Raw genomic sequence first — 21,603 nt, forward strand, 5'->3', positions numbered from 1 at the left:
TTTGAGTGGAAACTGAAGGTCTAGAGGTAGTTGGTTGTGGATGGATTTGTGGATAATGGTGAGTGCTTTGTGCAAAATTCTGTATTTAATAGGTAGCCAGTGTAGGTTTCTAAGTATAGGAGTGATATGAGTTCTCCGGTTGGTGTTGGTTAATATCCTGGCTGCTGAGTTCTGGAGCATCTGTAGTGGTTTAGTGGTAGAGATCGGGAGTCCTAAGAGGAGAGTGTTACAGTAGTCAGTTTTGGAGAATATTGTTGACTGAAGGACAGTTCTGAAATCCTGGATATGGAGGAGGGGTTTGAGTCTTTTCATAACTTGAAGCTTGAAGAAACAATCCTTCGTAATATTGTTGATTGATTTAAATGGTTATCAATGAGGACTCCTAAATCTCTAACTTGAGTGGTCTGCGGAATAGAGGTTGTCCGATCCTGGCTGGTAGAATGGTGGGTGGAGATAAGAAGGCCTAATCTAAGGTTCCTCAACTTTACGAGAACAAAATGGGTTCCTCCAAAGGAATTATTAAAAAGTTATTTCCTGAATATATTGGGTTTTTCAGAAACAGCAATACCCCAGGTTTCAAAGATATTATATTTACCATCGAAAGTAGATGTTGAAAATCATGTTGAGAAATCGGCCGATAATTTGTCTGATATAATTGAAAAGTCATTTGAAACAAATATAGAGACCAGAGCGACTCTTTTGGTGACTTCTACTCAGTCTTTGATAGAGATAAAATACTTCAAGTGTATTTTCGAAAACAGCAAATACAATTCTATGGGAAACAAATCAGAATTTTTCCGGATATAACTAAGATTATGCAGGAAAAGAGAAAACTTTTTCTGCAAATGCAAAATGAAGTCATTTCTAGAGGAGCTAAATACTACTTGAGATTCCCATGCCGGTGTATAGTCGTATTTCAAAATAACAGATATGTATTTAATGATATTGAGCAGTTGAGACAGTATTTAGATTCACATTCCTAAGAGATCTCAGGAAGGAGTTGGTCATTATGTTTAAAGGCGCATGTAGCTATGTTTACTTTTTTTTTGAAATTTTGTAAAGCATTACCTGCTCAAATGTTTCTTGCCCCCCCCAAAAGCTTTAGTTGATTATGTTACTAAATGCTTGTACATATAGATGTAAGAATATCTTCTTTTTACCTTTGAAGTGTAGTAACATTGTCTTATTGTAATAGTTTGGAAATTCAATAAAAAATAAATTAAAAAAAATAAAGAAACTACAGGCCGGTTAGCCTCACCTCGGTGGTGGGAAAATTAATGGAGACTCTGCTGAAGGAAAGGATAGTGAACTATCTACAATCTGGTGGGTTGCTCGACACGAGACAGCATGGATTCACCAGGGGAAGGTCCTGTCAGACAAATCTGATTGATTTTTTTGATTGGGTGACTAGAGAATTGGATAAGGGAAGTGAGCTCAATGTGATTTATTTGGATTTTATTTATTTTTTTTATTTTAACAGTTTTATATACCGACCTTCATAGTAAATAACCATATCGGATCGGTTTACAATTAACAAGAATAAAACTGGGGTAACTATTCAAGTAAACGAAAGATAAACAGTAGGTAGGAATGAGTCAAAGTTACAATCAACAGGGAAGAGAACTTGGAAGCTTGCAACAAGCTGGAAAGAAGATAAGGCAGGAAATAAATATGAAGTGATACCATAGGGCGTACGGGTTAAAGCTTAATGGTGCTTTAACCTGGGAGAGTCAGAGTCCATTCGTGAGTATAATCACCATAACGGGTAAGCGTGAAGGACAACTAGTGATTGTCTGGTGGGTCGGCGAAGGCTTGGTGAAAGAGCCAGGTTTTAAGTCTTTTTCTAAAAGTTAACAGGCAAGGCTCCACTCTGAGACTTGAAGGGATGCTATTCCAGATAGATGGGCCAGCTATTGAAAAAGCTCTGTCTTTGGTCATCGAGAGGCGTGAAGCTTTAGTAGGGGGAAATTTCAGGGTGCCTTTGAGAATATCTCTAGTTGGTCTGTTAGAGGAGTGGAGTTTGAATGGGATTTCCAGGCCGAGTTGAAGATGATGATGGATAGTTTTATGAATTACGGTGATTGATTTGTATAGAATTCTGAAATTAACTGGTAACCAGTGTAGGTTCCTGAGGATGGGAGAGATGTGTTCGCTGCGGCTGGTACTGGTCAGCAATCTTGCAGCCGCATTTTGTAACATCTGCAGTGGTTTGGTAGTGGATTTGGGAAGGCCTAGGAAAAGGGCACTGCAGTAGTCTATTTTGGCGAACAGTAGCGCTTGGAGGATTGTCCTGAAGTCGTGGAAGAATAAGAGTGGTTTAAGTCGTTTTAGAATCTGTAATCTGAAGAAACAGTCTTTGGAGGTTGTGTTGACCATTTTCTTAAGGTTTAGACGATTGTCTAGTATTACCCCAAGGTCTCTAACCTGCTTGCAAGTAATGTGAGAGATGTGTGGAGATGGTGGGGAGATACTGATTTCGTTTGAGGATATGTGGAGCAGCTCTGTCTTGGAGGCATTAAGAACCAGGTTTAAACTGTTGAGTAGATTAGTGATGGATAGAAGGCAGTTGTTCCAATGGGTGAACGCTTTTGAGATTGATTCTGTTATCGGTATTTTAGTAAAGCTTTTGATACAGTCCCACATAGGAGACTTGTGAACAAAATGAGAAGCTTGGGAGTGGGTGCCAAGGTAGTAGCGAGGATTGCAAACTGGTATGACTGACAGGAGACAGCGTGTAATGGTAAATAGAACCTACTCTGAAGAATGAATGCTGTTAAGTAGAGTGCCTCAGGGATCGGTTTTGGGACCGATTCTGTTCAATATCTTTGTGAGTGACCTGGCGGAAGGGATATAAGGTAAGGTTTGTCTATTTGTGGGTGATAATAAGATCTGCAACAGAGTGGACGATTGAAGGAGTAGAGAGAAAACTTGAAGAGTGGTCAAGATTTGGCAGATGGGATTCAATGCCAAGAAGTGCAGAGTCTTGCATCTAGGGTGCAGCAATTCAAAAGAGCTTTATGTGATGGGCGGTGAAAGACTAATATGCACAGACTAAGAGAGGGACCTTGGTGTGATAATGTCTGATGATCTGAAGATGGCGAAGCAATGGGACAAGTCAATAGCTAAAGCCAGAAGAATGCTGGGCTGCATAGAGAGAAGAATAACCAGTAAGAAAAAAAAAAAAAAGGTGATAATGCCCTTGTACAGGTCCTTGGTGAGGCCTCACCTGGAGTATTGTGTTCAATACTGGTGCCCATATCTCAAAAAGGATAAAGTCAGGATAGAGGTGGACCAAAGAAGAGCAACCAAAATGGTGAGGGGTCAGCATTGGAAGACTTATGAGGAGATCTGAATATGTACACCTTGGAAGAAAGGAGGTGCAGGGGAGGAGATATGATGCAGACCGTTAGATATCTGAAATGTTTTAATGATACATAATCGTTAAACCTTTTCTGTTGGAAAGAAATCAATAGAACTAGGGGTCATTAAATGAAACACCAGGGAGGACGACTCAGAACCAATGTCAGGAAATATTTTTTCACAGAGAAGGTGGTGAATACTTGGAATGCCCTTTAAGGGGTAGTGAAGAAGAAAACCATCAAGGAATTCAAAGGGGCATGGGATAAATACTGTTGATCCCTAAAGGCTAGAGGTTGGAAATAAAGAATAGAGTGCATGGGGGTAACTTGCTGATGTGGCAGTTGCTATCCTTAACAATTAAGCCTGATACTGTTAATGCAACGCCATCACTGCTCTCTGCTTCAACGGCAGTGAGAAAAGGGGAACTGGATTTGTTCCTCAAGGGCCCTGACTTTTACTTGAGGAACAAATAAACATGGGGGTAACTAGTTGATGCAGCACTTACTACCCTTAATCACTAAGCCTGATACTTTTGATGCAACTCCAACATTGCTCTCTGCTTTCACGGTAATGGTTAAGGGAATATGGATTCAAACTTCATCCGAGGGCCCTGACTGTAAACTGATATGCATGGGGGTAACCTGCACAGTGCAGCAGATACTGGCATAAGCTTGCTGGGCAGACTGGGTGGATCATTTGGTCCTTTTATGCCATAATTTCTATATTTCTATGTTCATGGGGTGCCGTAAAGTGTAATTTGTTTGGAACTAGGTATGTGCTTTCTTAGAGAAAGTTTTGAGTTGCACTGTGGATTGGTCGGGGAAAATGATATATTTACACCTATTTGATATATCATTGTGTCTGCCTAGAGGAGGTACCAAATATGTGTTAATTGCATTATTGCTAGCAAAAAAGAATCCTTAGCAAATGGAATACAGATGAGCTGCCTGAATTTAGTCATTGGAAAGAGTTAATGAGGCAAACGGCAGACTTGGAGCTTTTCCGGAGATAGAGTCTACTCACTCCACGTCTGCTGCTTACTTCCAGAGGATATTTTATTCTGTGGTCTGTGACTTGTCAGTACTGTTGACTACTGGCATATGCTTGTCTGAAACAAATTTTCAGGTATTAGCATACTTAAAATTTGTGCTGTTAAATGACATGAAGAAGCTGTATGGTTGGAAGTGAGTGGGGACTTAAGGGTAGATTTTAATATGTGTGTGTGCACATGAACGAACCAATTTCATAAAATCGGCAGGTTGCGTGCGCAAGAAGGGAGTAGTTTTCTGAAACTTTCGTGCGGCGATGCATCGCGGTCTTCCCCAGTTTGCTCCAATTAAGGAGCGGACTGGGAGGGAACTTCCTTACCCCCTACCCTAATCTCCCTTACCCTTCTCCTCTGTTCCCCACCCCCTAAACCTTTCCCTTACCTTTTTTTGGCCTTATTTTGTTGCTTACTGCTCCAACGGAGCAGTAGCAACTTCCACGCACGCCCCTCTCTCCTTTCCCTGGTACAGCAGGAAATGGTTGCTGTTCCGGACACTCCAGTCCCACCCCTCCCCGCCCTACCCCTTTTCTTTGGCCCGGCACCTCTGGGCGTAAGCGGTCGGGTCCCTTCTAAAATGCGTGCAGCGCGCGCAAGGCCCACCTGTGCGCATAACCCCCGTTTTTTTTTACACGCACCGGCCATTTAAAAATCAGCCCATTAGTGAGGCTACAGAAATTTATATTTGGCAAACTTATTTTGAGTCTACAAACTATGTTCATTATTTTGCTGTTTGATAAGTCATGCTATTTTGTCTATGCTTTCCTGACTGTTTGCATGTAACTCAAACAAACATTGTACAAAAAAAAGTATTTTGGTTTCTATTAGGCTTGTACTACATACTAGAGTTAGCTTTTGTTGATACAAAAGCCCCCTCTAGTAAAACAAATCTCCCCTCTGGGTCTTTGTAAGTCTTGCGAATCTTTAGAGGCAAGGATACAAACTCCTCTGGCGCTTCTGGAGGCATAAGGTATCTGCCCTACCCAATCTCTGCAGAGCTTTCAGTGCAATCGATCTGTGTCTCCTGAAGCAGCACCACCTGGGCAGAAATTTTCTTCAAAAACAAAATATCCATGTTTTCCTAATGGGCGATGCTATTCTGTGTACATTCCATGACATAATATTCTCTTTAAAATTAGCCAACTCTCAAAAAGTATATAAGCAAACTGTGATCATCCATCCAGAGCTCAAAGCAAAATAAATACAATGCGAAGACATATATAAATGTGAACACTGTATGCCATTTCTGAACTTTAACCTCAAAACAAATGAACTTCACCAACCTTTACCACCCTCTAACCACACTTTTTCCTTGCCAGCAAGCTTAGAAATCATCCTTTGGATATTGACCCCCCTGCTCAACCCTCCTACCTCCACAGAAACCCATTACAATACCTTCCCATCAATTTACATGTAGCATGTTGCCCAGGCAGAAGTACCCTCAGGGCATGAGCTCTGCTGTTTCATACCAATCTCTCTCAATTCTCTCTCCCACCCCTCCACTCTAAGTGCATGAAAATGTACATATGCAGGGATATCAGTTAGTTTACCAGTTATAGCAACATAATAGTACCCTGAGGCAAATGAATCAGTGCTCTAAAGAGTTCCCAACAGAAAAGAAAAAGTAGCACAAAAAAAAGCAATCGGTGAATTATCTGTGTACCACTGCGGACATCGGAGGACCGGTAAAACTCATTCCACACAGTAACCACCGTGATATTGCATGTTGCCATCTGAAAGACATCACCACACGGCAAGGAACATCCGGGATACACGACAGCTCCACATGCATGCAGAGAAGCATAGCAAATGGCAAGGTGAAGTAAAAAAGTAAGTTACGCTACCTTGGTGAATTAACTCCCAGCAAAGAAAAAACTTACACATACACCCACAGCTCTCCCAGTCCTTCCTTCCTCCCTCACGAGTCCAGCACCCCTCTCAATGATTTATTTATTTAACATTTTTATATACCGGAGTTCATGTAGCAAAATTACATATCACTTCGGTTTACATTATAACAGTAACAAGCATGTAAGAATGTGAATATATTAAACAAGGGATATAACATGGATCAACGGAACAGGGGATAAGAATAGCTGAAAAAAAGTAGAATAAAACGATTATTTACATGATGCCAAGAATAATCCTGGCTCATGGTCTAAGAGCATATTGGATAAACTTGGGGTCATGAGCGATGAACATCAGTATAATGATCAACTACAGAGATGAAATGCTAGTCAGAAAGATAGCCTATTAAGTGGTATGAAAAGCTTGTTCAAACAGCCAAGTTTTGAGTCTGTTTTTAAAGGTATTTGGGCATTGTTCCTTCCGGAGTTCAGGTGGTAAAGAGTTCCATTGTGTGGGGCCTGCTGAAGACAGAGCTCGTTTTCCTAAGGAGGTTTTGATGGGTGGGGCGAGGAGAGTGTCTCTGTATGCTGCTCTCACTGGTCTGGAGGGAATATGTGGTTGAAAAGGAATGTTGAGATCCAGTGGAATGAGCTTGTGAATGGCTGTGTGTAAGATTGTTAGTACTTTGTACTTGATTCTAAACTTAATTGGGAGCCAATGTAGGTTCCTCAAGATTGGGATGATATGGTCTCTTTTGTTGGTCTTGGTCAGGATCCTAGCTGAGGCGTTTTGAAGCATTTGTAAGGGGGTTTAATGGTGTTGGTTGGAAGGCCGAGTAGGAGAGAATTGCAATAGTCAATTTTTGAGAAAATGATTGCTTGTAGAACTGAACGGTAGTCTTTGAAGTGGAGGAGAGGTCTCAGCCGTTTTAGAACTTGTAATTTAAAGAAGCCATCCTTGTTGGTGTTGTTGATAAATCTTTTTAAGTTTAGTTCATTGTCCATGATGACGCCAAGGTTTCTGACTTGAGGAGAAAAGGGTGTTTGGCTGGTGGGGAACGTGTTTGGCATTGCCTGGTTGCATTCTTGTGAAATGAAGAGAATTTCGGTTTTATTGGAGTTAAGAACTAAGTTAAGGCTCGAGAGGAGGTTGTTGATGGCTAGAAGGCAGTTGTTCCAGAATTCTAAAGTTTTTTGTACAGATTCTGTAACCGGGATGAATATTTGCACATCGTCTGCGTATATGTAGTGAGATAACTTTAGTTTGGAGAGGAGCTGGCAGAGTGATAGGAGATAAATATTGAAGAGGGTAGGAGATAATGAGGAGCCTTGAGGTACTCCCTGAGAGGAGCAGACTGGGTGTGATTCATTATTGTTGATTCTGACCTTGTAGAATCTATTTTGTAGAAAAGACTTAAACCAGTTAAGAGCTGTGCCTTTGATGCCGATGTCCGATAGCCGATCCAAGAGTATTGAATGGTTCACAGTGTCAAAGACGGCTGATAAATCGAGGAGAATGAGTAGACCGGATTGTTTTTTTTTCAAGATTCAAAAGCATTGTGTCTGTTAACTAGATTAAAAGAGCTTCGGTGTTGTGTGCCTTGCGGAAGCCGAATTGAGAGGGAGCTAAGATATTATTATCATTAAGGTATGATCTCAAATATCTTTAAGGTATCATTAAGGTATGATCTCGAAAAATGACTAAAAGCCAAAAATAAGATACTAGAACTTAAAGAATAACTGCATAGGGTCCATGCAAGTACAGCCATCTCATTTCACTGCCATTCTGGAGCTCCTCAGAACTCCCAGTCAGAAAAAAACAAAACAAAACAAAACAGAACAAGAGACCCAATGGAGAAAATAAAAATAAAGGGTCAGTTGTCCTCTGGCTGATCTGCCACCACCTTCTTTTTAGCAGTGTGCGCTTTTCGGGGTTCATCTAAAAATCGCTGCACCTCCTCTAGTGTCTCACGTTGCATTTGAGGGGAGCGGGATACAACAATAATATGACAGGCCTCTTTGTTGAAGGGTTTTCTTCACCATAGCAAATTTATTTAGAATTTTTTTTTATATACCGACATTCTTGATACAAATATCAAATCAAATCCACTCTCCTTTTTTGCAGAGCACCAGAAAAATCTTCCTCTTCCCTCCGAGGGGGGGGGGGGGGGGGCACGAATTAGTGAGTTATGCTCTTCCAATTTTTTTTTTTTTACATCCACCTTTCAATCACAAACCTAGGGCCTTTGGTATCCAGCGTGCAAAGAAAGTTGTTAGGTCTGTTCCTTTCTCCCCTTCCAGGAATCCGTCCAGCCGTACATTTTTCCTGTGCTCTAAGTTTCCCATCTCATCAATATTTTCTCCCATCACTGTTAATCTCTTCTACAGTGAGTACACTTCTCTATGAGCTCCTGTCAGCAAATCCTCCATTTCCTCCATCCGGACTTCTGTGGCTTCAAACTGAGAGATTTCCTATGCCAAGGCCAACACTGCAACATTTGCAACAGCAGCCAAGTTGCTATTAATATTTGAGGCAAGTTTCTCAAAAAAAAAAAAAAAAAGTCAAACATTTTCTGAATGGTTTTCATGGTATTGAGTAGTGTTGAGGGACAGGCCATGCCTTGTCATATGCCTGTTCCTCCATGGAGTCCATCTTATCACTGGGTTGTTTTTCTTCCGGTATTTTGGGCTTACCAGACTGCTCAGATGAGACGGCAAGCAGGGCGTTCATGGGCATGTCTTTTGACATGGTTTCAGAAAAGAATAGGCAGTAATAAGGCAGATGTCAAAGGATTATGGACAGAGGGGCCTAGGAACTCTCACGCCTCACATCTGCAGTCCTTCAAGGACCCTCCAGGAAGCAAATATCTTAAACAAATATTTTGTATTTGGACTGGGAGGAGATGGACAAAAGGGACACACTGAATATTATCTCAGCAATAAATGGCAATGTACTGGCATAATTTCATTTCGTTTTATTTAACTTATTACTCCTAATAAACAAGGTAAAACAGAGTAAATTTACAACAATAAATACTAAACAAAATAAAAAAAAAAAAAATCCAAAGAGGTAGATCTTAAAAACGTACGCGCGTGCGTACTTTTGTTCGCGCAACCGGCGCAAACAAAAGTACGCTGGATTTTATAAGATACGCGTGTAGCCGTGCGTATCTTATAAAATCTGGGGTCAGCGCCCACAAGGCTGCGCAAAAATCGGCAGCCTGCGCGCGCCAAACAGCCTGCCTCTGTTCCCTCCAAGGCTGTTCCAAAATCGGAGCGGCCTCAGAGGGAACTTTTCTTCCGCGTCCCCTACTTTCCCCTATCTAACCCACCCTCCAGCCCTACCTAAATGCCCCCTCCCACATTTGTTGTGCAGGCGTAACTTGCGAGCGCCGCCTCGGCATCCCCCGGCACAGGCTGCAGTGCCGGGGGACTCGGGACCGCCCTCCCCTGTCGCCACGCTCCAGGATCCACCCCGGACCGCCCCCAGACATACCCCTGGCCTGCCGACACACCCCTTCCCGCCCCTTTTACGAAGCCCTGGGACTTAGGTGCACCGGTGCTCGAGTGCCCTGTGCGCATAAATCGGGCTTTTAAAATCTGCTCCAATGTAAGCAAGACTATGGAACCTCTAACTATACCCCTTGTAGCTCTGTTCAATTTACCATTTGAAACAGGAGAGGTTCCAAGAGATTAGAGAAGAACGTTCTACAATTCCTTCCCTTTCATATCCAAGTTATTTTTCCATGTTTTTTGTAACTTTCTCACATCCAAAATATTGTTATAATATTTGTTAAGTTTCATACTATATTTGTTGTTGTATTGGGAAATGTTCTTTACTTTGTTACTCTCTGTCTTTACTCACATTGTTAATTGTAAACCGGGTTGATGTGATTCCGATCATGAAACTCGGTATAATAAAAATAATAAATAAATAAATAAATAAATAAATAAAGAACAGATGTAATATTGCTCCACAAGAGTAGAAGCATGGAGGAAGCTGAACACTAGGGCCCTGTTAGTTTAACATCAGTGATGAGTAATATAGTAGTTGATGGCAGAAAAAACACAGCTGGTCCATTCAATCTGCCCAGCTATTCCTGTCCTCATTTGACAAGAAATATTCTAGATGCCAGCCATACTATGTGACCATCTCTAAGACTGCTTTTTATCCAAGATCATTTTTGTTTTCTTCCTCCATTGTACTCCACCCTCGTGTAGCTAAGTAAACAAAATACCTATTTAAGTTTACACACAGCACCCCTCCCATGTCCAGGCAAAAGGGCCCGCATTAAATTCAAACAGCTACCAATACAGCTGTTACCCACACATCTGGACCTCATAGGTCCCATGGCCTTTTCCAAAGGCAGCTGTCACCATCAACTCATCATACTGATCTGGTCAACATAACAAAAATGTAGCTTACCAGTGAGACCCAACTATGTAAGCACTTGCGTTTCTGCTAGAACTTCTAATTATTATTGTACTAGCTGGGTTAGGTAATGGAAGCACCACTGAAGGCCAGTATAATGTAGTACCTTGAAGCTAATAGGTTACAAGATCACATGCTATGGTTTGCTGTCTTATTTGCAAATCCCTTATTATTAATTCCTAGTATTCTATTTCATTTTTGACTGCTGATACATTGTAGAGTGATAGCTTTAGAGAACTATTCACTATGACTCCAAGCATTAAAGGGATTTACTGCATTGTGCAAGCAGGGTATACAGAGAATTTTTGGATGTGCAGTTTTGAAACTGGTTTTTAATGGCCAATATGTGATAAAGGCCTGATTTACTAACTTTTTTTTTCTTATTTTGGGTCTATAGGGAAAATACTCTATAACTCTATTAACTGTATACCTATCAAAACAATAGACACTAATTGCATAAATCATTCAATAAGAGAATGATGCTCACACTGGGATTATGGCTTGAGACATTTGAATGTCTCCCTCTACCCTCTCTTATACTAAAGGGGACTTGCTCTTCCAAGATGGGAAAGCCCTTGACTCCATTTAAACAAGTTTTAAAAACAGTATTCCAAAGTACTTGGCCAGTAGATTATACATTTCAAGGACTAAGATGTTAGCATAAGCTTTTACCATTTGTCCCTATTTAACTTAGTATCTAATGGCCCTCACAGGTACACCTTTTTGGCTGGTAGGAATCCAGCTTCCAGGAATCCAGAATCCAGGCTTGAATTAAGAACAAAAAACGTACATGTATTCTGTTTTCTAATTAATACACTGTAAGCTGGTAGACAGAATTTTAAGTGTATGTTACTGAAATGGGAGGAGGAGCAAACGTCTGGTTTTGGAAAACTCAGCAATATAAAGAGGATGGTGGGTTTGGAAGAGTTTTGTCATTCTGGTTTGGTGATGGGGCTGACTACTTGGCACTAAGATTTAGATTTTACAGACCCCATTCTCACCAGCTGCTTTCTTGTGACAAGAAATAGCTTCTTCGTACTTCCCTGTTGTCAATAGCCGGTCTGCCTTTCTGCTCTGCTGATGAGCCTAAAAATGCAAAAACAAACAAAAAAAATTTTAATTTTACTAAGAAGAGAATAACTTTTTTCCCCTTTTAAGATGTTGATCTGTATATTAGTTTTAACTATTAAAAAATTCTTGAGGTGGAACAAGCAACAAAATGATGTATGAGTTTGACAGAGTAACCTAATGACCACACAATCAAGTTTTAACAGGTCTTAAAAATCAGAAGGATTAAATTATAAAATATGTTTGAAATTGAAACTTGCATATTTTGTACACATTTTAACAATTTCAAAATATTACAAAGAGCAAACTCTGCACAGAAACAGATTTAAAAAAAAAAATCACAAAATATATCAAAAAAGGAAATTTTTCTCATATAACATAGACCTTCCAAGCAAAAGGAGGGAGAAGAGAAAAAGCGAGGAGAAATAATCAGAAAGAAAAAAACAAAAGGAAAAGGTCATAACATGAAATCTAATCTCTATTCACAAAAAAGGACAGTCAGAGCTTAAACTGTTAGGGACAAAGACAAAACAACTAGGATTTCTTCTTTCCAAAAACATCTTAGCTACATTCGTTTCTGAATTTGATGACACATTTACAAAGGTATCTAAGTAGGAAGGAAGCTCCAAGAGCCTGTACATCCTGGCATAAAGTCAGGCATTCTCTACACCAGAGCTTTCCAAAGTGTGTGTCACGACATGTTGGTTTGTCGCCTGCAGTGTGTTGCGCAAGCCCGGTCCACGTGAGGGGGCGGAGCAAGTGATGTCACCTACCTTCACTTCCTCTGATACTCTAACGCAGCGCTCCGGGACACAGGAGACCTGCTTATCTTTCGTTCCGCTGCAGAGTAACTCCAAGAAAAGTCAGTGTTGGGCAGGGCCGGTCTAGCTGGTCACGTGGTCTTGCACAGCTCTTGTTTACATTGCGACTGTGGCCCTGCGCTGTAGTAGTGACTGCCTGCACAGCGCATTCAGCGAAAGCATTAAAGATTTCCAGCTGCGAGTGCAACCGAGCAAAATTGCTGTAGGTTCATCTGGCCTATTCTTTAAAAAAAAGTACTTAACTGCAGACCCCGTGGTGGCGCGGCTCTGGCACAGGACCGGCCCTCCATCTTGTCGCATTCTTTGTTAATGAATGAAGGTGTGGGCTGGTCCTGCGCCAGAGCCACGGCTCCGTGGGGTCTGCGCAGGAGCGGTCATAGTTTCTGCTGGTGTCTGCTTTCCAGTTTTGCACCACGCTCGCCCCCTGCCTAATTGCAGAATCGTGGCGGTTTTATAATTAGGCAGGGGCCAAGCGTGGTGCAAACCTAGAGGACGACGCCGGCAGAAAGTGTCCCCCGGCTTCCGCCACCCACAAACTCCCCTGTGGCCCTGGCCCTTTCCAGCGAGCAGTAGAGGAATCCCCGGCCGCGGGGCAGGTTTCTTACTGAGTGATGTCGTACAGGGGGAGGGGAGGGTCTTCCCACACCCTACCAGCAGAAAAGCACACGTACGGTTGGGCCCAAATATAGAGGTGAGTGACCCGGAGGAAGAAAGGATAATCGACGACCATTGGGGGAGGGGGGGGGACGGGAAAGAAGAGTGAGTGGGAGGGGTGAGGTTGAGTCAAATGGGAGAGAAAGAAAGAGGGTGAGTGAGAGGGAAGGGAATGGGGTGAGCGAGCAAAGGGGTATGAGAGGGAAGGTGAGAGAAGGGGATGAGTGATAAATGGAAGGAAAGGTGGGGTGAGTGACAGGAAAGTGGAGATGGGAGCTCAAAATAGGATGCGAAAAGGGGTGAACGAGTGGGGATTTGAAAGATGTGAAAGGGGCTCTCGCATCTCCTTTTGGACTCGCACTCATTCTCCCCTTCTCTTTCATATCCCCTTTTGAACTCCCATCTCCACCTCCACTCTCCCCTTTCCTTCCTTACACATCCCTCCCTCACCCCCAGTCCCTTCCCTCTGGATCCCCTCAACCCACTCACCTCATTCTTTATAGATATATAGATATATAGATATATATATACACACACACACACACACAACAATTTGGGAGTTCTGGGTGATCACTGCAGTGCGTCTTTGCATGTGTGCAGAGTGACGTTTGCCCAGAGCTGCTGCTTGGAATATTATATATTTTTAATATAAATGAAAGGTTTTCACAAGATAGGTTGTGTCGTGAAACATTTTATTTATGTATATAATTAAGGAAACATACATAAATTGTCGAAATAAGTTTCGTTCTTTTAACCTTTAACCTCTGGTTTGCTAGTAGACTGAATTACTGTGTCCCGAAATTATGTTTGTCTAAAAAGTGTGTCACCAACATGAAAAGTTTGGAAAGCTCTGCTCTATACTTTTCTTGCGTTGCTCTGGCCAAATCAGAATAAATTCTGACTGACTGGCCCAAAGAGTCCATAATTCATATTTTTGAAGTAAGCTTTCATAATGTAACTCAAGTCATGCTCATTAAAAAAGAAAATTAGATCTTTCAATTATTTCAAGAGATGTAGATAAAAAAAAAAAAAAAAAAAAAAGGTCAAATTAACCAAATCCGATGGAACTTGAGAGGCTGCTTGTTGGCCACGGGTCTGTTTAAAATGAAGGAAATATGCCTTATTAAACTGTCTCAAGAAAGAGATGTACTATTTCCATTAAATATTTCCTTAAAGGAAAATTGGTAAATCATATATTCAAATATCTGAGAGGATTCTCTACAGATACCGACCAGCCTACGAGTAAGAAAACCCCGTTCCTGGATAATAGTGGCATTAACCGATTCTACTTTCTGAGCAGCTCTTTCAAGAGACTGAATCTGATAGAGTGTTCATGCAATGTTTTCTGATAATCCTGAGAAAGTGAGTCCAGTCTTAAAAACATTTGGAACATAATGGGTTAAGAGAATGTCCTCCAAATAGGACACAACAGGATAAAGACAAAGTGTTATCCTTACTGTAACACTCAGAAAAGGAAGTCGAGAGGCTGGCAATTAAATCCCTCAATTCTTTTAGGGTTACAACGGCCGGTTTTGATGGAAGGGAAAGCCCCCTTACACCAAATGACTCACTCACTGCTGAGGGTCCCAAGAACTACTTGTCCATTCCAGATGATACCACCGATGATTCTTGTAGCGAAAGAAGTACTTGCTCTGAGGATCCAAACTCTGGAGTCTCCTCCTTGTGACCAGCTTCAACCATGGTTGAGAGTCCAACACCAGCAGCTCCTTCCACCGAGGTGCCCTCTGTGACTTCATCACTCCATGCCTCAGAAGCACCTGTGATGACTTGATCCTGCTCAGCCTGAGGTAAACGGCTCTTCAACGGGCTCAACAATGCAACCTCCCTAGTCTAAAGGATTCTCCTCCACCCACTTTGACAATGGGACTCAAGGCCCTCTCATTCTCCGGACTGCAAGACACAAACTCCTCTATGGTACACTACCTCATTGGGGAGGGGGGAGGGGGGGTGCTCGGAAGGAAAGACCCGCACTCGTCTTTTCCTTGCAGAAGGCACAATGAAATAAAATAAAACCACAAGAAAACGAAGAGCAGCCTGGAGTTGTGTCTGCTCATGAGGTCATCTTAACTCCTCCCCCAAACTTACAAATTTTAATGTATGTTGTAATCTGCTTTAAAGAGATCGATTTTGGAAAATAGAATACAAATTTGCAAATTATATTAAATACAATTTCTTCTATGAAACTCTAGTGAGGCAGAAATCTAGTAAGCAGAGAGCTAATCAGGATCATAAACATTGATTTGGTCACCAGTTTTAACACAGGAAATGCCAGCAAATAAAGTCCAAAATGGTCCATCTAGTCTGTCCAGCAACATTTTTAGGGTTGTAACTACTGATCTGTGCAGGCAACCCTTAGGATAACGAGGTTCCAGCTGTAAAAGCAGCTTATGGCCAGACCTCTCCCTCCAGCTTTATTTATACATTTATTCTTGCAGTGCACAGATGACCTGCCTTGGCCTTAGAAGCACAAGACTGGACAGCCCTGCCCTATCACCATCACAAGTGAACATGATCAAACTCTGTTGAATATTAACAGCCAGATAGCGATATCATATGTTAACTGTAAAATATGTCCAGATGGATCCCATACATACACCAATTGCTGGTTTTAACTGCTGCTCTGTGCAGGTTATTCCCATGCATAAATGTTTCACCAAAAACTGCTATAGGTTAAACCAGTTTTTCATTTCCTTCCTCTAGCCACTAGGGAACCTCTGTGTTTATCCCACTCCCATTTGAATTCTATTACCACTACCCTCTCCATTAAAAATACATTTTAGCTGCATTTGTTTCTCGATTTGATGACACATTTACAAAAGGTATCCAAGTAGGAAGGAGGCTCCAAGAGCCTGTACTTCCTGGCGTAAAGTCAGGCATTCTCTACACCTTTCTTGCATTGCCTTGGCCAAATCAGGATAAATTTTGACCGGCTGGCCCAAAGAGTCCATATTCATATTCCTGATGTTACTCCTGAGTCTGTCTCCCTGGAGCTTCATTTCATAACCTCTAGTTCTACAACTCCCCTTTCCACTGGAAAAGCTTTTATTCTTGTACATTATTTATATCTTTTGGGTATTTAATAGTCTGTATCATATTCCTCTTTTCTCTCTTTTCTTCTAGGGCAGGGGTCGGGAACCCATGGCTCGCGAGCCAGATATGGCTCTTTTGAGGGCTGCATCTGGCTCGCAGACAAGTGTCGCCATACTTCGCGGTTCCCCGCTGACCCAGCTGCTCCCCGGTCCTCCGCCGCCCGGGCTTAAAATGCTGTCAGCCCGGGCGGAACGCGGCAGGACAGCTGGAGTCAGCGGCACCGGCGTGCTCTCTTCTCCTCCCCCCCCCCCCGCGGCCCGGAAGAGGAAGTGGAGAGCATCGGGTGCCTGCGCAGGAAGAAGAGACCACACTAGCGTGGTCTCTTCTTCCGCGCAGGCACCCGATGCTCACCACTTCCTCTTCCGGGCCGCGGGGGGGAGGAGAAGAGAGCACGCCGACTGGAGTCATCCGGGTGCCTGCGCGGGAGTCATCGGGTGTCAGCCGGGTGCCAGCGCTGGAGTCATCGGGTGCCTGCGCGGGTCTTCCCGCGCAGGCACCCGATGCTCTCCACTTCCTCTTCCGGGCCGCGGGAAGAAGAGAGCACGCCGGTGCTCTCTTCTTCCCGCGGGTCTTCCCGCGCAGGCACGCTAGTGTCCGACGGGAAGAAGACTGCAGCGCGGCTCGGAGGAAAATGAAAATCTTCAACCGCGGCCGATGGGACTCCACCTTCGCCTCCGCGAGGGCTGAAAATGAAGGAGGTTAGCGTTGGGAGGTGGCTGCTGCTGCCGCGAGTTCCCGGGGGGAGAGAGAGAGTGAATGAGCGAGCAAGCATGTGTGTTTGAGATCCTGTGTGTGTGAGTGAGAGATTGCATGTATGTGAATGATTGAGAGCCTGTATATGTGAAAGAGAGTATGTCTGTGATTGAGATCCTGCTTGTGAGAGAGAGAGCATGAATGTAAGTTTACCATTGGGAACCTGTATGTGTAAGTTTGTAATTGAAAACCTGTTTGTTTGAAAGAGTATGTGTGTATGATTGAGATCCTTTGTGTGTGAGAGAGATCATGTGTATGTATGATTAAGAGCAGCCTGTGTGTATAAGTAAGAGAGAGATCATGTGTGTCTGTGTCTGATTGACAGCTGGTTTAGGTGATGGAGCATGTGAGTATGTGATTGAGAGCCTGTGTTTAAATGAGAGAGAGAGACCATGTGTGTCTGTGTGATTGAGAGCTGATTTAGGTGAGGGAGCATGTGAGTATGTGATTGAGAGCCTGTGTTTAAATGAGAGAGAGAGACCATGTGTGTCTGTGTGTGATTGAGAGCTGATTTAGGTGAGGGAGCATGTGAGTATGTGATTGAGAGCCTGTGTGTAAATGAGAGAAAGAGAGGACATGTTTGTAAGCATGTGAATGAGTCTGTGTGTGAGAGAAAAAGACAGCATGTATTTATGTGATTGAAAGCCTGTGTGTGTGTAAGCGTGAAAAGATAGACAGCATGTGTGTAAATGTGTAATTAAGAGCCTATATAAGTGAGAGAGAAAAAACATTTGTATATGTGAGTGACTGAGAGCATGTGTGTATAGGTGTGTCATTGAGAGCCAGTGTGAGAGAGAGCGCTGGTATGTGACTGAGAGAGGAGAAAGTTCCAAGCAAACCACCCCACCTCCTGCTAATTCAGAACAATCTCAGGACACCTGGATATCAAACGTTCCCAGGTATGCAGAGCAAAAAATTTTTGTATCCTTATTATTTTTCATTACTGGATCTTTGTGTCTGCTATTTTGAAATATTTTGTTGGTATCTGGAAATGTTTTATATGAGTTTTTAATTATTGGATATTCCACTCATCAGCTGTTTCGAAATATGTTCTTTTTGTTAGTACAGTTTTACTGCTGATGATTTTATATTTCTTGATTTGTTTTATAAGGATGTGTGATGTTTCTTTTTTCCTTTGTTACACTGCATACAGAGACTCTGGCTTGTTGCAGTTTCCAATTCAGTTTTTGTCTGCATGCTTCTTGTTATGCGTTTTGGTCTCTTTATTCTATGTTAGGTGAGGGACAGCACGTGATTCAGGTGAGGTTTTCTGCTGGCGTTGTAGTTTCTGTGTAGGACTCTATAGCAGCCTGACTTGGTCTGTTTTCCTAATAGGAGATGTATTGGTGTCTTAAGGCCTGGTGTAATATTTTCAGAGACTTATTGTACTTTAAAAGTGTGATCTTACATAAAATGCACACATTTACTTGTATTTAGTTTTAAACATATTGTATGGCTCTCATGGAATTACATTTTAAAATATGTGGCGTTTATGGCTCTCTCAGCCAAAAAGGTTCCTGACCCCTGCTCTAGGAGCAAGTTCCACTAGGGACTGGGCCTGAAGGATGAGGACCTAGGAGCTACGAACCTTACTACACTAGACCAGCATGCTGACCATCTGCTGGAGACAGAGAAATACTGATTATTGCTGGTGCAGCACCAGCCTATATTTCAAGTGATGATGTCACTGAAAAAGAGTGTGTCCTCTTGTCTCCTTCTGTTAGTAGGTGGAGATACTCCAGTCTAGACTAGTGGGTTAACAAGATAAGGAAACAGTTATTACTGTTCTCATTTTTGATATCTCACATCTAACGAAGTGGGTTGTCCTCGAAAGCTCATGCTTCAATAAATTAGTTAGACTATAAGGTGCCACCTGACTCCCATCATCATTTTTGACAGTGTTTTGGTTCCTATGCACATTACCACTTTGGGTCACTTGGTCCAACTGGAGCAATTCTGACAGTGTTATCTGCAATATGCTCTCTATCATACACAGACTATACTTTTGTCCATACCAATTACCTTTCATGTTTCATTGAAAAACAAGCAGGCTCCAGCCTCAAGTACCACAGGATTTCCAGGAGTTAGTACTTATGAGATACATTTGATCTGAAAATGCAAAATTATTGGCTGCTATTGCAGATCTGCACTATGAAGGGTGGGAGGGGCAGCGACTGCATTAGCACATTGGGATTGCAGCAGACGGAGACAGAGTGGAAAAAAATGGCTGTAGCTGCAGGTTGAGACCCAGTAATGTATCAGGCAAAGGAAAGAGATGGGGGAAGCCATGGCAATGGCAGCTTTAGTAGTATATTGTGGTTCCAGGGGAGGAAGAGTGGGATTTCATATGTTGCTAAGTCACATAAAGTAATAAGAAAAATGTCCTTGTTATACAAGATTGCTAGAAGAGAAACACTGTAAAATTGTGTCCCTGTTAATTATGTCCTGTCCTAGTGCTGCCACTTCCATTCTTTGCAGTTTTTCTATCCATGCATTTCTTCTATGCCCAAATACCCAGTCTGATTTAAATAATTCTGGTAACTCTTCACTCCCATCTCATTTGTTCTTGTCTTTATTTCTATTGATAAGTGTTTCTCTTCTATTATTCTGAATTCTCATTTACTTTCTCTCCTTTTTTGATGCAATAATCTATTGCAACCCAAATGTATTAAAGGGACACTGACAGGGTGGTAAAATGGGAATGACTGTCATTTCTCATGATGCATAAGATCAATTCAGAGGAAAAGCTGCACAAGTAACTGAATTATTAAATTGAGAATCCTAAGATAATACGTATTATATAATCACAGAAAGGCATTAAGTAGTTACTGAATTAAAAAAAAATCTTCTACAAAAGATATTTAGTATTTTAAAATACATGTTGATTACATTCTGAGTGTCTACTACCAAAAAAATCTATAATGTACTGCAAAGTACTCTTAAAATATCACTTTAATCCTTTGTTTCACTGCCAGATGTACCATTGCTGAACAACATAAAAAAAAAAACCCTCCAATAATCAATAGGATTGCACGTTCAGATTATTAAATATGCTTTATTTTGTAAAATGATTGCTGAGGCTTACTGCCCTAACATTCATCCTCAAATGTCTGCACTTTTTTTAATTATAAAATACATTTTATAGCATTTATTAGGGCTGCATAAATAACTGGCAGCTTTCCCATTCCTGACTAATGCAGTCATCTCTAACTCACGAAAATAAAATCTTTATGCTTCCTCTTTGCAATCATACCAGTTCAACTGGTATATGGCAATCTGCTTAATTATTCAGAGGTTATTTCACACTGGTAGATATGATTAAAACAATTTCCCAAAATCATTAACAGGATTCCTTTCAAATCAGACTATGTTGAATGTTGACAAAGTCTCTGAAAAGGCAGAGCTTGTAGTAGCAACTCAAATATCTTGCCTTCTAGTATAGCTCAACGCTAGTCAACCCAAATCAAATCTGGCATACCACCGGCAAGCCTCTGCTCGTGGTTATGTCTTGTGATTCTGACCCAATCTGACATTACGAAACAGATACAAGAACTTCTTCGAAAGGACGTGAATCATTTCTGAACCTAAACTAACACACAGCTGACTAGCTTGAGAGTTACACTCGCTTCAGCAGGTCGAGGAAAAAAATTCTGAATCTGAAATGCCAGTAATTTTTCACGGTGATCCAAGCTAAATTTCAATTCACCCACAACAGACATTGTCAGAATGTCTCTCCTCCTCAATTATTACGGGGTTACTTAAGTATCAACAAGGAAACTGTAAAAGGTCTCGTTATTAAATACTTCACAAACTGTGCCCGCAGGTATTCGGAATACAGGATAACACGTCAGAGACTGCGCAGGAGAGGGAGTGAGCCGTGGCGGCCAAACGAGGCATTAGTTGGGGGGGGGTAGCCCGAAGGGAGCATCTTCACTAACTTCCACTGCTCCAGCAGATGCGCCCTAAACCCGTTTCCATCCTTTCCCCTGGACGGAAGTGGGGCAGTAGAGGGCGCGCAGTCCCCGGCTTTACTCGCAGCTCTTTGTTCCACATTTTTTGTTGCCGCCGACAGTGGATACTCACCAAGTTCAGAGGGCTTTCCATCACTTCCATAGAGACGGGTTGCTGCCGAGGAATGGCCGCTACACCGCAGAAGGGCCGCCGCTGCTGGGACGTGGCATGAGGCCTGGCCGCTCGCAGCCTCTCTCTCTCTCTCTGTCCCACGGCTCTCCGCTCGCCAGTGTCAACACTGCACTGCTTCCTCCTCTCCAACACACGTTTCGGCAGCGTGATGACGTCACACCGGCACCTGGGGGGCGGGAGGGTCAGTCTGTCAACACCCAACGAGAAAGCAAATCTCGCGATAGCTCGCCAGAAGACTTTGCTCGTGGGCCATAGTAGTATAAGAGAGGGAGGTGTGATTTCCATGGCAACCCAAGCCGGCGTCTGCGAGCAGGAAGCTTCATGCTGGAGCTTACTGTTCTTGAAATAGAAATGGGCAAAAAGAAATTC

General features: G+C 42.3%; 1 protein-coding gene across 2 annotated transcripts in view; it reads right to left on the minus strand.

The window, feature by feature from the left end:
• Positions 1-21,369, minus strand: part of NRBF2 (nuclear receptor binding factor 2) — a 28,463-nt gene extending 7,094 nt beyond the window's left edge. The window contains exons 1-2 of one of the 2 annotated variants that reach the window (XM_029609734.1): positions 21,175-21,369; positions 11,686-11,770 (exon numbers count right to left, since the gene is read on the minus strand). In XM_029609734.1, coding sequence (XP_029465594.1) covers positions 11,686-11,770; positions 21,175-21,204 — 115 coding nt within the window. In that variant the 5' untranslated portion in view covers positions 21,205-21,369. Of the gene's footprint in view, positions 1-11,674; positions 11,771-21,174 lie in introns of those variants that run through there. The other variant, XM_029609735.1, reaches the window with a different exon arrangement.
• Positions 21,370-21,603: the final 234 nt, after the last annotated feature.

Source organism: Rhinatrema bivittatum, chromosome 7, assembly GCF_901001135.1.
Source record: "Rhinatrema bivittatum chromosome 7, aRhiBiv1.1, whole genome shotgun sequence".
Taxonomy (NCBI): Eukaryota; Metazoa; Chordata; class Amphibia; order Gymnophiona; family Rhinatrematidae; genus Rhinatrema; species Rhinatrema bivittatum.